We start from the raw sequence: 14,335 nt of genomic DNA on the forward strand, positions 1-14,335 counted from the left end.
TTCCAGCCCATGGAACACAAAATTATAACTTTTTGGACAATAATACCCTTTTTTTCATTAATTTCACTATCTACCCTTTCGCTCCCATAGCCTCCCTCTCTCCTGTAGCCTCTTCCTCCTCCACCACAAACCCAGCAACCCAAGCTAACCTAATCCCAGTAAACCAATCTGAACCCAACCTCACTTTCCTTCTACCGCCTCCCTCCTCCCTGCTAGTCCCACAACGAGACCGTTACCCTCCGCCGCGAAAACCTCAAGACCACCCACTTGCAGGATGTGGTTGACGTCATCGCTCAAGGAATGGGACGACAAGGATTACACGGAAGATGTAAGGGATGACGTTGAACTTGTCGACAATGGCTTAGGTAAGGTCGAACTCGTCGGAGTGGATGGGTACGATTGTCATTTAATCCTTCGTTCCATTCTGGCTTGAACGTACACCAAACGTAGCATGGAACCTCCATTCCGTTTTGTCCCGTCTGCGTACTAGACGGTACCGTAAAGCATATTACTTTGTAGCGTAAACAATTTGGTCATAGACTTTAAAACCTTCAATTGGATAGAGGCGTGGAATTATTGAACTAGCTGGAGTGCAGAAACTTGAGTGTAACGAGGATATTTCTAGGAACTTGGTTACATAATAGTGTTAGTCTTAGGTTACGTGATAAGTGCTATAAAGTGATGGAATATGTAATAATTTCATGCCTTATAAAATTAGAAAAACAAATGAAAATGATTTGAAAACTTTGAGTTTTAACGAAAATGACAAAAATGTGTTGTAAATGAATATTACCAGGATTGACTTTTTAGAGTAAAAATGTGATTTTTTATTAAAGTGAACAGTACCAGGTGTTTTTCGTTAAAGCTTCCTTTAAAATTTGGGATGTTTAAGCAATAAATTAATTGGGATACACTCACTGTTAAAGTTTTCAACTATGAATTTGTCAAATAAATTAGGAAGTTTTAACGAAACACTCCCGATATTACACATTTTTAACGAAAAACCACATTTTTACCTTTACTGGTACTATTCACTACACCTTTATTTATCATTTTTCATTAAAACTAATGTTTTTTTTTTTGACCTTTCGTTAGTTTTCCTAATAAATTAAGCATCATATCCAAGAAAAGTAAAAAAAAATATAACTATAGTTTGTCGAAATTTTTTTGAGAGACTGCATTTTTTAACCATTAGTATGGATGGTTCGGTATGGGATCCCATACCGAAACCCTTGTCCCGATTCCCAAACCAAAATTTTCGGGAATCCCAATTTCAATACCGATCTCAAACCAAAATTTCGAGAATCCCAGTTTTCGGGAATCCCGAAATAGTTTCGGGATTTCTAGACAAATCGGGAATCCCGAAATGGTTTTGGGCTTTTGGACTAAAATTTGACATATTATGCTTTTGGGCTAAAATTCAACCTTTTAACATATTATGCTTTTGGGCTGCCAATCTGCCAGTGCCAATCTGTTGAACATATAACTTGCAACCAGAAGCCCGTCCCCTAAACAGAGTGCTTTACATATCAAAACAAAGCCATTGGCCAATATGTAATAGTTAACAATGTTTTGAAGATAAGTTACCAATAAAACTGCTGCAGGACAGGGAACTGAAGAATACCTTAACCTCAAAAGCTGGATTCCCAAATTGGTAGTGCTCCTCTTTTTCTTTGTTGTATCGTTCACTTACTGATTTTATGATGGTAAGAGGATACATTTACGTCAGATACTTATTCGCTTTTTGCCAGCTTAGCACAAGAAACATTTGGAATATGTTTTCAAGAATCTGTATATGGAAAACAAAAGAAAATTGATATATCATGGTAACATTTTAGAATAACTTTTTAATCCACTTCCCTGCAATCAATATGTTTTGTAAGCTGTTGTTACTGATAAACGTATGGTTTTCATATCTGCTTGCAGACATTGTGGTAGCAAGATCTAATCAGTTAGTCATTAGTTTACATGTGTGCAAGTGTTCCCGTGAGTGAGGATCTAATCTTTTCTTGTTCTAAATAGTAAAAGAAATCATGATTTCACACCAGGACGGATAAATCATACACAATTCATATTGGAGATGCATTCACATAGCCTATAAGAATATATACATATAAATTCATACACACAATACGATGATCTCTATGGAACTAGTGCAACATATATGAATAACCCTAAATCAACTGCAGTGACAAAATTTCCGAAAAGAACGAATGGGGTACCTGAGTACCTCGCTAAAATCCATATAAATGAATTCAAGTAGACAATCAAGATAATTGAATTCTATAAAGAGAAACCATCAAAGCTCACAACTAACTGGTACAAGACATTTTAGAAAACATTTACAAGGAACAAAGAAACAAAAGTAAAAAAGCTCTGATTTCAGAAGGTATTTTAGAAAACATTTAAGTCAGGCTCCCTCCCCCCTTTAACGGTTAACCTCTCATTCCGTTTGTAACCTCTCCGTCGATTCAAAAACCCTAATTCAGAAACCCTAATTTCAGAAATTCCTAATTCAGAAACCCAAATTCAAAATCTCTAATCGAATTTGGAATCAAACAATTTGTAAGAACTTTGGTTGAGTTTATTGCAGGAATTTCTTACCTTTTGCAGTGAGGAGGAGTGCGGACTAAGACCGAGAGCTCGATTCAGGAGCCGAATTCGGGTGGTATGGACAGTGGGTGAAAGTGCGATTCAAGTGAGGAGTGAGGACTAAGAGGAGTGAGGACTAAGAGGAATGAGGACTGGTGTGGGTAGATTTGGGATTCAGGCGACGGATGTGGGAGGAGAGACAAATCGGCGAAGAGGAGATACTGAGGTGAGGTGAGGTGAGGTTTAGGTCTAAGGTGAGGTGAGTGAATGTCGAGAGACCGAGGGAGAGAGATAGAGTTAGACACGAGTTGATAACTTTGATTTATATGCAACGATTGAGATTAAATCTCAACATAATCGAACGTTTGGTATTGGGTACCGAAATTTTTGAAAATTTTGGTTTGGGAATTTTTCTGTTCGGTTTCGGGAATTTTTCAGTTCGGTTTGGTATTTTTGGGATTTTTTCCCATCCCTAACTATTAGTGTTCCATTTAATGTGGTAAGTGATGTGTACATGTCATGCCTCTTAATTAATTTATCTCATTGGATATTGGTTGTATGCATCACTTGTCACATAAGATGATACACTAATATGATACAAAATTATAGTCTCCCTGGTATTACTTTAGATTTGTCTCGTGATAACTGTTGAATGAAGTGCCATGTCAGCATGGTTGTTAGACTGATTTGTTAGAAGTCGGTTATATAGTTAGATTAGTAGCGTAGTTGCTAAGTCTTGATAGAGTATATATAACAATCTTAGTTGTGTAATTGTTATGGATCAGAATCATCAATACAAAAGATTTCATTTCTCTCTCTTGCTTTTCTCTTCTCTGTAAAACTTCATTCCTTGGCTTTACAATTGTTCATCTTTGCTTCTTCTCCAATGTAGTTAACATGGTATCAGAGCCACCAGGCTCACGCCATGGATTCTGGTGGTTCCACTTCCCATTATTTTACATATGTTTCCAGCTTAGTTTCTTTTCCAAATTTTCATTAGGTGTTAGGATAAGCTTCTGGGTGCTTCCGCGATCATTCTTTTAGGTTGATTTGTTTTTGGGTTGATTTCTTTCTGATCAAGTTCATGAGTCTCCTCGTGCCCGATTGAAAGCGAGAGATCGAAAGTTCTCGGCTTGTTCGACTTCGGAGAAATGGCGGCTTCACCGATTCCAATCCCATATGGCGGCTTCACCGAGGCAAAGTCTCGTCGATCGAACCTCCAAAATCTGACTGCAACCAGACACGGAGAAGGCCAAACCTTCCTGGGTTGGATCGGAAAAAGACAGAGAAAATAGAAAAAATGGGTTGCAGAAACAGAGATTTCACAGACGACGAGACTGTCTCTTCGTCCTCTTCTTCTTCGCTGAGCGAGGCCTTGCTCTTTGCCACCATGTGCATCATTGGCCTCCCAGTTGATGTCCACGTCAAGGATGGTTCTGTGTATTCTGGAATCTTCTACACTGCCTCTGTGGAGACTGAGTACGGTATTGTTTTGAAGAAAGCAAGGATGACCAAAAAGGGGAAGAGTGATGCTAATGTGGGAAATGGGGCACTGATCAAGACTCTTGTGATTCGCTCCAGTGACCTTGTCCAAGTTGTTGCTATGGGAGTTTTGCTTCCAGCTGATGGTATTACTGGAAATATAGCTAGCGACGAAACTGAAGCTGTTATGGATACTGTTTCTTCTGGTGTGCACTCCAACTGTTTGAAGGAATGGGACAATGAATTCTTGGATCTCTACTCTGTTCTTTGGTATGGAAGAAAGGTCAGACATGGGTGCACTCCACGTGTTTGACGAATTGCCCTGCTTAGAATTTTTCATGTGAAGATCGATGCAAAGTTTGTTTCAAATCAGAGTTTTTCGAGATAGTGGTGTTTGTTTCAAAGTTTGTTGCAAAGATTGATTGAGTATTAGGTAGCCTCAATGCCATGGTCAGCTTCTGGGTTCGAGACTGGCAGAAGATGAGAGAGACGCTAAATGCCATGTCGTATCTCCATGGTCACAGACGCTTTCACGGCGACATCAAGCTCGGAAACTTCTTGGTTGACTCTGATGGGTCTAAGATCGTCGATTTCGGGGTTCAGGTTTTGTTCTTGGCTCTGCACTCCATCTGTTTGCTTAAATGTTACAGTGCCAATTTATTTCTCCGATGGGGTTTTCATATATGTCGGTTTCTCTATTAAGGCCGATAGCCATTTTCTAAGAGTGTGTTGAAGGAATACAAAGGCCGATAGCCATTCCTTTCTGTTGTTTGATTTGTGCACTTGAAGGCCGATTGCCAAGAGTGTGTTGAATGCAAATTGTTTCCTCCATAAGGCCGATAGCCGGAGTGAAAATTTCTTGTTCAGATATTGTGTGTTACTCCTTAAAGGCCGATAGCCGGAGTAACGTTCTTGAAAAGTTTTGTTTCTTGTTATTGTGTGCAACTCCATTAAGGCCGATTGCCGGAGTGCACTTCTTGTTCCCTTTCTTCATTGAAGGCCGATTGCCGAAGAGGGATGTGTTTCTTGATTTCTGTGGTTGTAAAGCTTGTTGACTGTGCAATATTGGAAACCTTATCGCAAAGAAACAGTAGCTACAGCGGTGTAGAAATAAGTTTGAGGGGCTGAAATTCTTTGGGAAGTTGATTGCCATGGAGGATTAATTGATGATGGGAGCGGGGTTAGGAGTACATGACCAAGAAGGATTTCATTGTTCTGCATTTCTCTAACATTGTTACAATCTAAAGCTTGGAAATCCCAGCTTAGATTGAGGGGGGATGTTGAATGAAGTGCCATGTCAGCATGGTTGTTAGACTGATTTGTTAGAAGTCGGTTATATAGTTAGATTAGTAGCGTAGTTGCTAAGTCTTGATAGAGTATATATAACAATCTTAGTTGTGTAATTGTTATGGATCAGAATCATCAATACAAAAGATTTCATTTCTCTCTCTTGCTTTTCTCTTCTCTATAAAACTTCATTCCTTGGCTTTACAATTGTTCATCTTTGCTTCTTCTCCAATGTAGTTAACAATAACAACCAGCGAATTGTGTCCAAACTTATTATTAGATGATAATTTTTGATACATCATTTGGGCAATATTAATTATACAACAGACACCTTTTTATTCTCTTCAGAAATTTACATAAACCTTTTTGTTCTCTTCAGAGTGATCTCTCTACTGCTTAACATCATTACTTAATCCTCAATTCGTCAAGAAAAGACTTTCCATGAAGCTTGCGTTGAAAAAATGCTTTGAAATATTCTTTAACACTCAGCCTTTTAAATGCTGCAGGCGTTTGCTCAGTGATCAAGCTAGAGGCCGGGCAGATTTCACCATCAACTCCGGGGTTGTAAAATGTGGCGATTGAGAGCCTTTCTTTTTCAGAGTTCACAGTTGCACGATGTTCAATGCTACGATAAGTCCCATTTGTTATAATCTGTCACGCTTACATGCATAAATTTAAACACAAAAAATAAAAGGTAACAGCTGCAATACAGTCTGTAAACATGACATGGATAATGCTACACTTTTTTTTTTAGGTAACAAAAAGTTTAGAGCGAGGAGATTACCCATTTTAGGTCCAGGGCATAAAAGATGTTTTTTTAGGACTTACAGAGGGGAGATTTAGCTTTTTTTATTTTTTATTTTTTACAAATTGCTCACCAAAAGGGATTGTCAGCAGCGAGACTCAAACTTAAGTCTTGGTCTAGCAAAGAGAACGATCCTTACCAACTCAACTAACTTTTGTTCTTAACACTACACTCTTTATATACACTTTTAAAATTGGTATTGATTAATGTTGGAGTAAAATTATTTTTTACCAGATATTTTTCTACGTTACGGTGTAAATTAATTTTGAATATGAACTATATGTAGTTAAAAAAATAAATGGATCACCTAATGGTCAATGGTATGAAAATGACAGTTGGTAACGTTTTCATCTACGTATCGTGCAAGATAATATTCAAAAGGTTAAAGTTATCAGTGAAAATCATTACCTCTAGAACGTCTCCAATATTCACAATAAAGGCATCTGGTAGTGGCTTCACAGGAACCCAAATCCCATCTTTCTTTACCTGGAGGCCATCCATTTCATTGACTTGTAGGAGGATGGTGAGAGCTCCACCATCAGAGTGAGGGGTCAGACCGAGGACTTTCCCCGGCTGAGGACACGGAGGGTAATAGTTCACCCTCACCGCTTGCAATGCACCTTCGAATATGTTGGTCGCTTCATTGGTTTCCATCTGCAAAGCTTTTTCCATTTGTGATAGGATAGTCATGGCTAGCTTTTTCAGTTCCAATGAGTAAGTTTCTAAATTCTCTCTGCATTATATAAATATAGGTGAATTATTTGTACATATATCTTATAATGATAAATTGTGCCTAAAATATGTTACAATATATGCAAAATAATTTACGTACAAAATAAAGCAATATTGTTTGATTCAAAATTAATTTACTTATTAATTGTACATATATCTTATACTAATAAATTGTGCCCTATATGCATACAAAATGAGCTCCCTACATAATAAAGGGTTGTTATTTTTTATTAAAAAATAATTTACCTATAGTTTAAATAAAATTATAAATTAATTATTTGACAATACATATTATTGTTGTTTTTTTTTTGTCAAAAAATAGATTTTTAAGATTAGTCACCGACGAAATTTGAACTCATTCCATCATGTAAGGGTCCAATTCCTTTCCACCATTGTGGTAAAGGGCCAATTGCATATTACTATTGCTCAATTTATTTAATAATACATGTAAATAATTTACCTATAAAAATAAGTTATTCGCTCATCTTCGATTTGTAAATAGGTAAACTAATTGGTATAATATTTTTGTACGTATTTGTAGCACTGTTATGTGCAAATAATTTATATCTAAACTACCTATTAATAAAACCCTCTTTGTCAACCAAAAGAGGGTGAAAAGACTATTTAGTCTTCTATCACACAAAAAAAAAAATGATGGGCAATAATGTAATTTCATAGGTCCAAATTTTACTGTTTTATTTATTGAAACCTCACCTACAGGTGGTGTTAAAATATCTCCAATATTCAAAATTAAAAAAATAATAATAAAGTGTGTAGGCAAATTGTCACAGCCTATTTTGGAAATAATTTTGGGCGATATGAAAAGACGGAATTGCCCTTGAGCGTTGGTGGCGTTGTGTGACTAAGTTTTGGTTTAAGGACCAATTTGATGAGTCCCTAGTATGTTGGACCCAATTGCAAGTAAGAAAAATAATTGGTTTGATTAGTGGGTGGACATATGAGACCACACACACACATCCACATCACCTTCTCTCTCACTCCCGTACTCTCTCTCCGTTTCACTCTCTCTTTCTCTCCTTGCTATATGTACGGACAAGAGCAAGAACGCCTCAAACTTCACAGATCGAAGGTTTTGGGCACACCATTTTGTTCCTTATTCCATTTCAAGTGCAAAGGTACCCATTTCAGGTAAGAACTCGTTTGATATCACGATGAAAACTCAAGCTCCGAGTTGAGCACTATTCATGAACTTTTGAATGGTTATGTTTTAGGACAATCCAAGCTCACAGCGAGCTCTAGGAGGTTCTCACGAAGCTCGGAATGATTCGTTGGCTCGGTTTTGACGTTGGGATCACGAGGTTCGAAGGTGGCCGATTTTGGTAGGATTTTCCCGACGAGTTTTCGAGGGATTTGAAGCTCCAAAGAGGTATAACCTTCTTCCTCTCGTGATTTATGACATTTGGTGAAAATTTTGTGGAAAATGGTGCAAAAACGAGCAAGAAAAAGGCAAGGTCTGCCTAGAATCCGGCGCCGGCGACACTGTTTCGGCGTCTGGAGGTTGAAGATGATGTGTGTGAAGTCATGCCCTCCCCGATGTGTGGGGGCGCGTGAGCCACAGAAAAATTATTTTTAAAATATCACGATGTTCGTGAAGTTATGTAGGTCACGTTGGTATATTCAAATACCAAAATTGAGCTTTGTATGAGAAGTTATTAGCTAGTTTTGTGTATGTGCTTTAAAATAACGTTTTTATAGTTAATTCACATATAGGTGAGACTTATCCCGAGGACGAGCGTATCCATGGGCGACTCGGGGGTTACGACCTGTCGACATACCAGTGAGTGGGCTTTTGGTTTTCATTATATATTATATACTTGATATTTTCCTAGAAATATGTGTTTAAATGATAGTATGCCATAATGCCATGCATATAAGTTTATAATTCATACATGAATTGGTATGTGATGCTTTATATATATAAATGTGGTGTTGTGGACGCTCAGGTAAGCTCAGGTAAGTTGTGTTTGGTTATGTGAATCATCGATGATGCGATATGTGGTTGAATAATGTTGAGCTCATAAAACTGCACGTAGGGTGATTATGATTTAGTCATAGATATGACACATGCTTGTTTATTATGTCACCTCCCGCACCATATGCTCATATTGGATCCAATTTAGGTGTACAGTCCTGTCATACAGACCTTATTTATGGTTCCGACTCGTAGGTAACTAGCGATTTATCGCCCAGCTATTATGTGAGAGTAGTATTGAGCATGATTATATTACACCGATTATTGTTGTATAGACCTTTTTGTTTGGTTCCGACTCTTGTGCAATATGTTGCCGTATAGGTCATAGTAGTGACTCCGGTTAGAGTGATTTTTGAGCTATGAATTCAGCCGTACAGACTACCACAGGGGTTCCAGCTAATATGTTATATTTCTATGAAATTAACCTTACCTGAATTGCTTACTCTATTATATCTTGGCATGGCATACATATGAATATGATTATTTGAAGCATGAATTGAATTGATATGATTTCATATATATTTAGGTATATGCTTATATCTTGATTATGGGAAAAATTATACATGTTTTATTGCGAGGGGTTAGTTATGTTGATAAATGAAATGATTTTGTAAAACATTTATTTTTGCTCACTCACGTTTTCTGTTTTGCGCCCCTCTAGGTTTTAAGTAAGCTTGTTGTTGGTGGCTTGACGACATCGGCAGTTCTGACCTATCTAAATAATAGTAAGACATTCCTGGTACTGTATAACTAGTACTTGTCCTACTGGACTACACCTAGACTTATTATGCTCTGATTAGGAGTGTTTACTTTTGTAACTAACTCCAATCACTTCCTGTTTAGTAGTGCACTCTAGTAATTTGGTTTTTAATTATTCGTATATTTCCTATCATTATTGATTTCGCACTGTGCACATAGCTACGTCACTCTCACGTGACGACCAGCATACCTTGATCTCGGTCGGGGTATGTCACAAATGCTAGTGTGCGTGTGTGTGTGTGTGTGTGTGTGTGTGTTAAGGGTAATAATACGTGTTATAATTATTAAGGGTAATAATAAATGTCATAATTATTATTATTTTTTTTTAACAAACGATATTATCTATACTAAGAGGGAGGAGTGAGCTTAGCCTTACAATGGGCTAGCAATAATATGGTTCAAACTTGCTTTTGGCGAGAATTGAACTTAAGACCTCTCACTTACAAGTGAAGAGGAATACCACTAGACCATGATACTAAGTGGCATAATTATTTTCTAATTAGAGTGAGCAGTAACATTTATTGAAATAATTTAGATAATGTGGCACGAGGTGCAATTATTTTGTATAATAGTCAATTATTTTTCTACATTGCTGTCTTTATGAAATTTGTATTTTATTTGAATATTTAAACATAGGTGGTTTTTGTCTATAAAATAGGAGTTGTAAGGGTGCATCTAGGGGTGGAAAAAAAAAATACCGAAACTTCCGAACCGTGCCCAAAAAATCCCAAAACCAAACCGAAAATCCGGAAAATTTTGGTACCAATCCAGACCTTTTTAGTATGGGAATCGGTCTCACAATCTAATTTTTTTGGTAATCCCAAACCGAACCGAAGTTAAAATATATATAGGTTTAGATATTATAAGTCATTGGATTGGTTGAGAATTAATCTCAGCCGTTCATTCAAAATGAAACCCAGCCTCACCTTCACCTTCACCCTCTGACCTTTTCGCCAAACTCTCTGACCTCGCCTCACCTTCACTTCCTTCCCTCCCTACTCATGTACTCCTTTCAGTTCAGACCCACAAATCTCTCTCTCTCTTGACCTCCACTCTTTCACTCTATCCCCCTTACCTTCACACTACATCTAGACTCCAGTCTTCCATTCTTTTTGCATTTGATAACTTCCTCTGCATTCTATAATCAATACACTGCTTCCTTCTACTTCTCTCTTCATTAAGGTAATATTCTTGTCTTCATATGGTAATTTTGATGTGGTAAAGTCTGTTTGTGGCTTCAATTCGTTTTTAATTTAAGCATTTGAATTCTAGGGTTTTGGATTTGGGGGCTTTCACTTTCGTTTGAATTCTAGGGTTTTGTGTTTCCAACAACATTGATAGCAAGGCAAGTTTATATAAATTCATTTTTTTAATCAGCTCACGGTATTATTTTTTGGAATTTTTAACCACGAAGCCTTCATAAAACATGGTGGATTAGATTTGTTTTATTAGCAAGATACCATCCATATTTGAATTCTATGTTTCTTACAATTGTCACATCCCGGCCCAGGTCCCACCACATTTCGGGTTCAACTCCACCATAGGATGATATTGTATGTTTTGGGCCCTTACCACGCCCTCATGGTTTTGTTTCTGGGAACTCACACGATAACTTCCCAGTGGGTCACTAATCTTGGGAATGCTTTTGCGCGAACTCGCTTAACTTCGGAGTTCTGATGGAACCTGAAACTAGTGAGCTCTCAAAAGGCCTCATGCTAGGTAGAGATGAGAATATACATATAAGGCTTATAGGATCCACTCCCCTGTGCGATGTGGGATGTTACAATCCACCCTTCTTAGGGGCCCGACGTTCTCGTCGGCACACATCCGACCAGGAATTGGCTTCTGATACCAAATTGTCACATCCTGGCTCGGGCCCCCACCACATCCCAGGCTCGACTCCGCCGTAGCATGATATTGTCCGCTTTGGGCCCCAACCACGCCCTCATGGTTTTGTTTCTGGGAACTCACACGAGAACTTCCCAGTGGGTCACCCATCATGGGATTGTTCTCATGCGAACTCACTTAACTTCGGAGTTCCGATGAAACCTGAAGCCTCGTGCTAGGTAAAGATGGGAATATACATAAAAGGCTTATAGGATCCACTCCCCTAGACGATGTGGGATGTTACAACAATCCCCTCTCTTTCTTTATAGGCATGAGAGAATTTAGGCCAATGAGTTTGGTTTCTTGCCTTGGAGATTCTGGGGGACGATAGTTTTCTTTATTTTTCGATGAATGTTGTAATAGCAAAATGTTTTGCCAAGACTTTCTCTAAATTCATGTGTGTATTTGCTACTTTAACTACACTGCTTAGCTGTAAACGAAGCTTCTATGTTGTTACGATTGTTTTGACACATGAGCCCAAAACTATTTCGGGATTCTTGAAAAATTGGTTTGGGATCAGTCTTGAAATTGGAATTTCCAAAAACTTCAGTTTGGAAATCAAGACAAGGGTTTCGGTTCAGTATCCCATACCGAACCAGCCCTAGGCGTATCCCTAAAACACCCTAAAATAAATTGTTTTTAGTCTTTCAAATATAAAATAGAAAATTGTATTAATGTCGATGATTGTTTTATTAAATATTGGTGCCATAATTAGGGTTTCACCATGGTGATAATCATACTATACACGTAGGTACGTACTATTCTAGTTCATTGTTGTGGATACATTTTACGAATTATGTGGCGTACCTATGCGTATAGATTCAAAAGATTTGAAACAATATTTTACCTCATAAAAAGGACCAATATAAAAAACTAATTCGACACCTGAGTTTTGTATAGGAAAATCATGTTAGGATGAATATAACCTAGATGCCCTAATGCACTGATATCTATCAATAATATTATTAGACACATAAAAATGATTTCATTAATAACACGTCTTAATAGAAGTAAGTCTATATGTTTCACTCACTTATGTCAATACTCAACTAGAGATTGTCAGTAATAAAATCAGTTTTTTTTTTTTCTTTTACTACATAACATAACTCTTCGATATATTCGTGCATTCACATTCATATCGCACAAAATCATAAACAAACATATTTATTTGGAATCACGAGAGGACCTGAAAGGAGAAGGGAGTTTTGGGAGTAGGTGGGGCCTCCTCAGTTGGACAGGTAGGGTGGTCAAGACGAAAGTGTCAGCCCAATCGAGTTTTTGGTCTTCAGAAACTACAAAGGATTGTCCAAAACCTTCAATATCTCCTGGCTGTTGCGAAAAATTTTTCTTCTCTTCCATGGGCAGGTTGAAGAACTCTTGAGTTTCTGTCTTCATTTTCTCCAACAAGGAAGAGCTCACACCATGGTTTACCAACTGTAAAAATATATAGAGTGAATACTATGGCCAAAAAACCTACGAAATAGCAAATTCTAAAATTTAGTATGCAGGCAAGGTGAAAAAAACATAGGTTAGGCCTAGAAAGTAGCCAAGTTAACCAAGGAAAAGAACAAAAAAAAACTAAAATATATTTTGTAGCAACATATTAACGAATTTTTTTTTTTGTAGCAAGCTAATTTATAGCTTAATGCCTAGGCTTCCACATCGTGGTATCTGTTTGCATCATACTTCACCCGAGTAGGGGGGCTGGTCTCACATGTAAATCCAACGGTCACATGTACTTCACGTTATCTAATTTGTGTTGCTCATGTGTTAGACTTAAAAACCCACAACACGTGAGTAAGGGTGTTGACAGTATGAATTCCAAATCGGAGAGAAGAGACTTTATATGCTCTTATAGTAGCTGAGCTACACTTCATATTACCACTTGATTTTGTTATGAAACCTCAATATTTTTCAGATCAGCCCATTCGATTGATACATAAAATGGTTTTATCGGTAAAAAGGTCCTTAATTAACCAAAAGGTCGAAGCAATGAATTTCCAAAAGGGTAGGCTGGCTATTTTTAAGTTTGACTCACTTGTTGCTAACATGAATTTCAACCAACGACAAATCAAGGGAAAGTTTGATATAGAAGTGGACTACTAATTAAGCTTAACTTGAGGTGAAATATATATATATATATATATATATATATATATATATATATATATATATATATATATATTTAATTACATGATTACATAGTTATGTACTGCTCTTCATATCGCCAACGAAGACTAGATGATACTAGACGAAATGATCATCGACAAATTCCTCGAACTCGTGGGTAAAAAACAATCAGAACTATATGATGAAAGATTTAAGTGGAAAAGGCTAGGTAATTTAATTACCTGAAAGAAACCCCACTCTTGGCAAGCAAAATGGAGCCTGGCTAGTTCAGATTCAGAAATGGTTGATTCTTGGGAAAGCAATTTCTGCATGTCAATGGATGGTATTTGATGAGCATGATGATCAGAACAAATGATCTCTTGATGATGAGGCTGTATGTATCTGGGTGGGATTGTGAGTATTGGCTTCTGTACTAATTCTTGAACACTAGGAACAGGAAGAGAACCACCGTACAAGCTCTTCCCTGCAAATTCCTTTTCTTCCATACTTAGCGTTTTGCGTACGCTGCAAGTGATTGGTGTTTTAGATAGGCTCTGGTAATGGTATATATATTAACTGTGTACAATACTATGTGTGTGGGTGTGGGATGGGCAATAGTTATGGTGGGCGGGTAACCGTGGTTATTTATCCATAACCGTTTATTCTCATACCCGCATAACCGTTTACCC

At 37.5% G+C, this 14,335-nt stretch overlaps 2 protein-coding genes across 2 annotated transcripts in view; one reads left to right on the plus strand and one right to left on the minus strand.

Moving 5' to 3' along the window:
• Nucleotides 1-14,335, plus strand: part of LOC126590036 (protein SRG1-like) — a 102,121-nt gene that overhangs the window by 8,113 nt on the left and 79,673 nt on the right. The gene's annotated exons all lie outside the window — the stretch shown is intronic.
• Nucleotides 5,605-14,197, minus strand: LOC126590038 (protein SRG1-like). The gene is made up of 4 exons (XM_050255516.1): nucleotides 13,889-14,197; nucleotides 12,724-12,971; nucleotides 6,575-6,899; nucleotides 5,605-6,012 (listed from the first exon to the last, which is right to left on the minus strand). Exons 1-4 carry the CDS (start codon nucleotides 14,150-14,152, stop codon nucleotides 5,767-5,769), a joined length of 1,083 nt encoding a protein of 360 aa, XP_050111473.1. The 5' UTR covers nucleotides 14,153-14,197; the 3' UTR covers nucleotides 5,605-5,766.

This window comes from Malus sylvestris, chromosome 11, assembly GCF_916048215.2.
Source record: "Malus sylvestris chromosome 11, drMalSylv7.2, whole genome shotgun sequence".
Classification (NCBI taxonomy): domain Eukaryota; kingdom Viridiplantae; phylum Streptophyta; class Magnoliopsida; order Rosales; family Rosaceae; genus Malus; species Malus sylvestris.

What these genes read in the sequence shown, in the direction of transcription:
- LOC126590038 (XM_050255516.1), bottom strand. Translation starts at nt 14,152, where the DNA reads ATGGAAGAAAAGGAATTTGCAGGGAAGAGCTTGTACGGTGGTTCTCTT. An exon ending in AAACTCCCTTCTCCTTTCAG is followed by an intron (nt 6,900 to 12,723) that starts GTCCTCTCGTGA and finishes TATATAATGCAG; the next exon opens with AGAGAATTTAGAAACTTACT. An exon ending in ATATTGGAGACGTTCTAGAG is followed by an intron (nt 6,013 to 6,574) that starts GTAATGATTTTC and finishes TAAGCGTGACAG; the next exon opens with ATTATAACAAATGGGACTTA.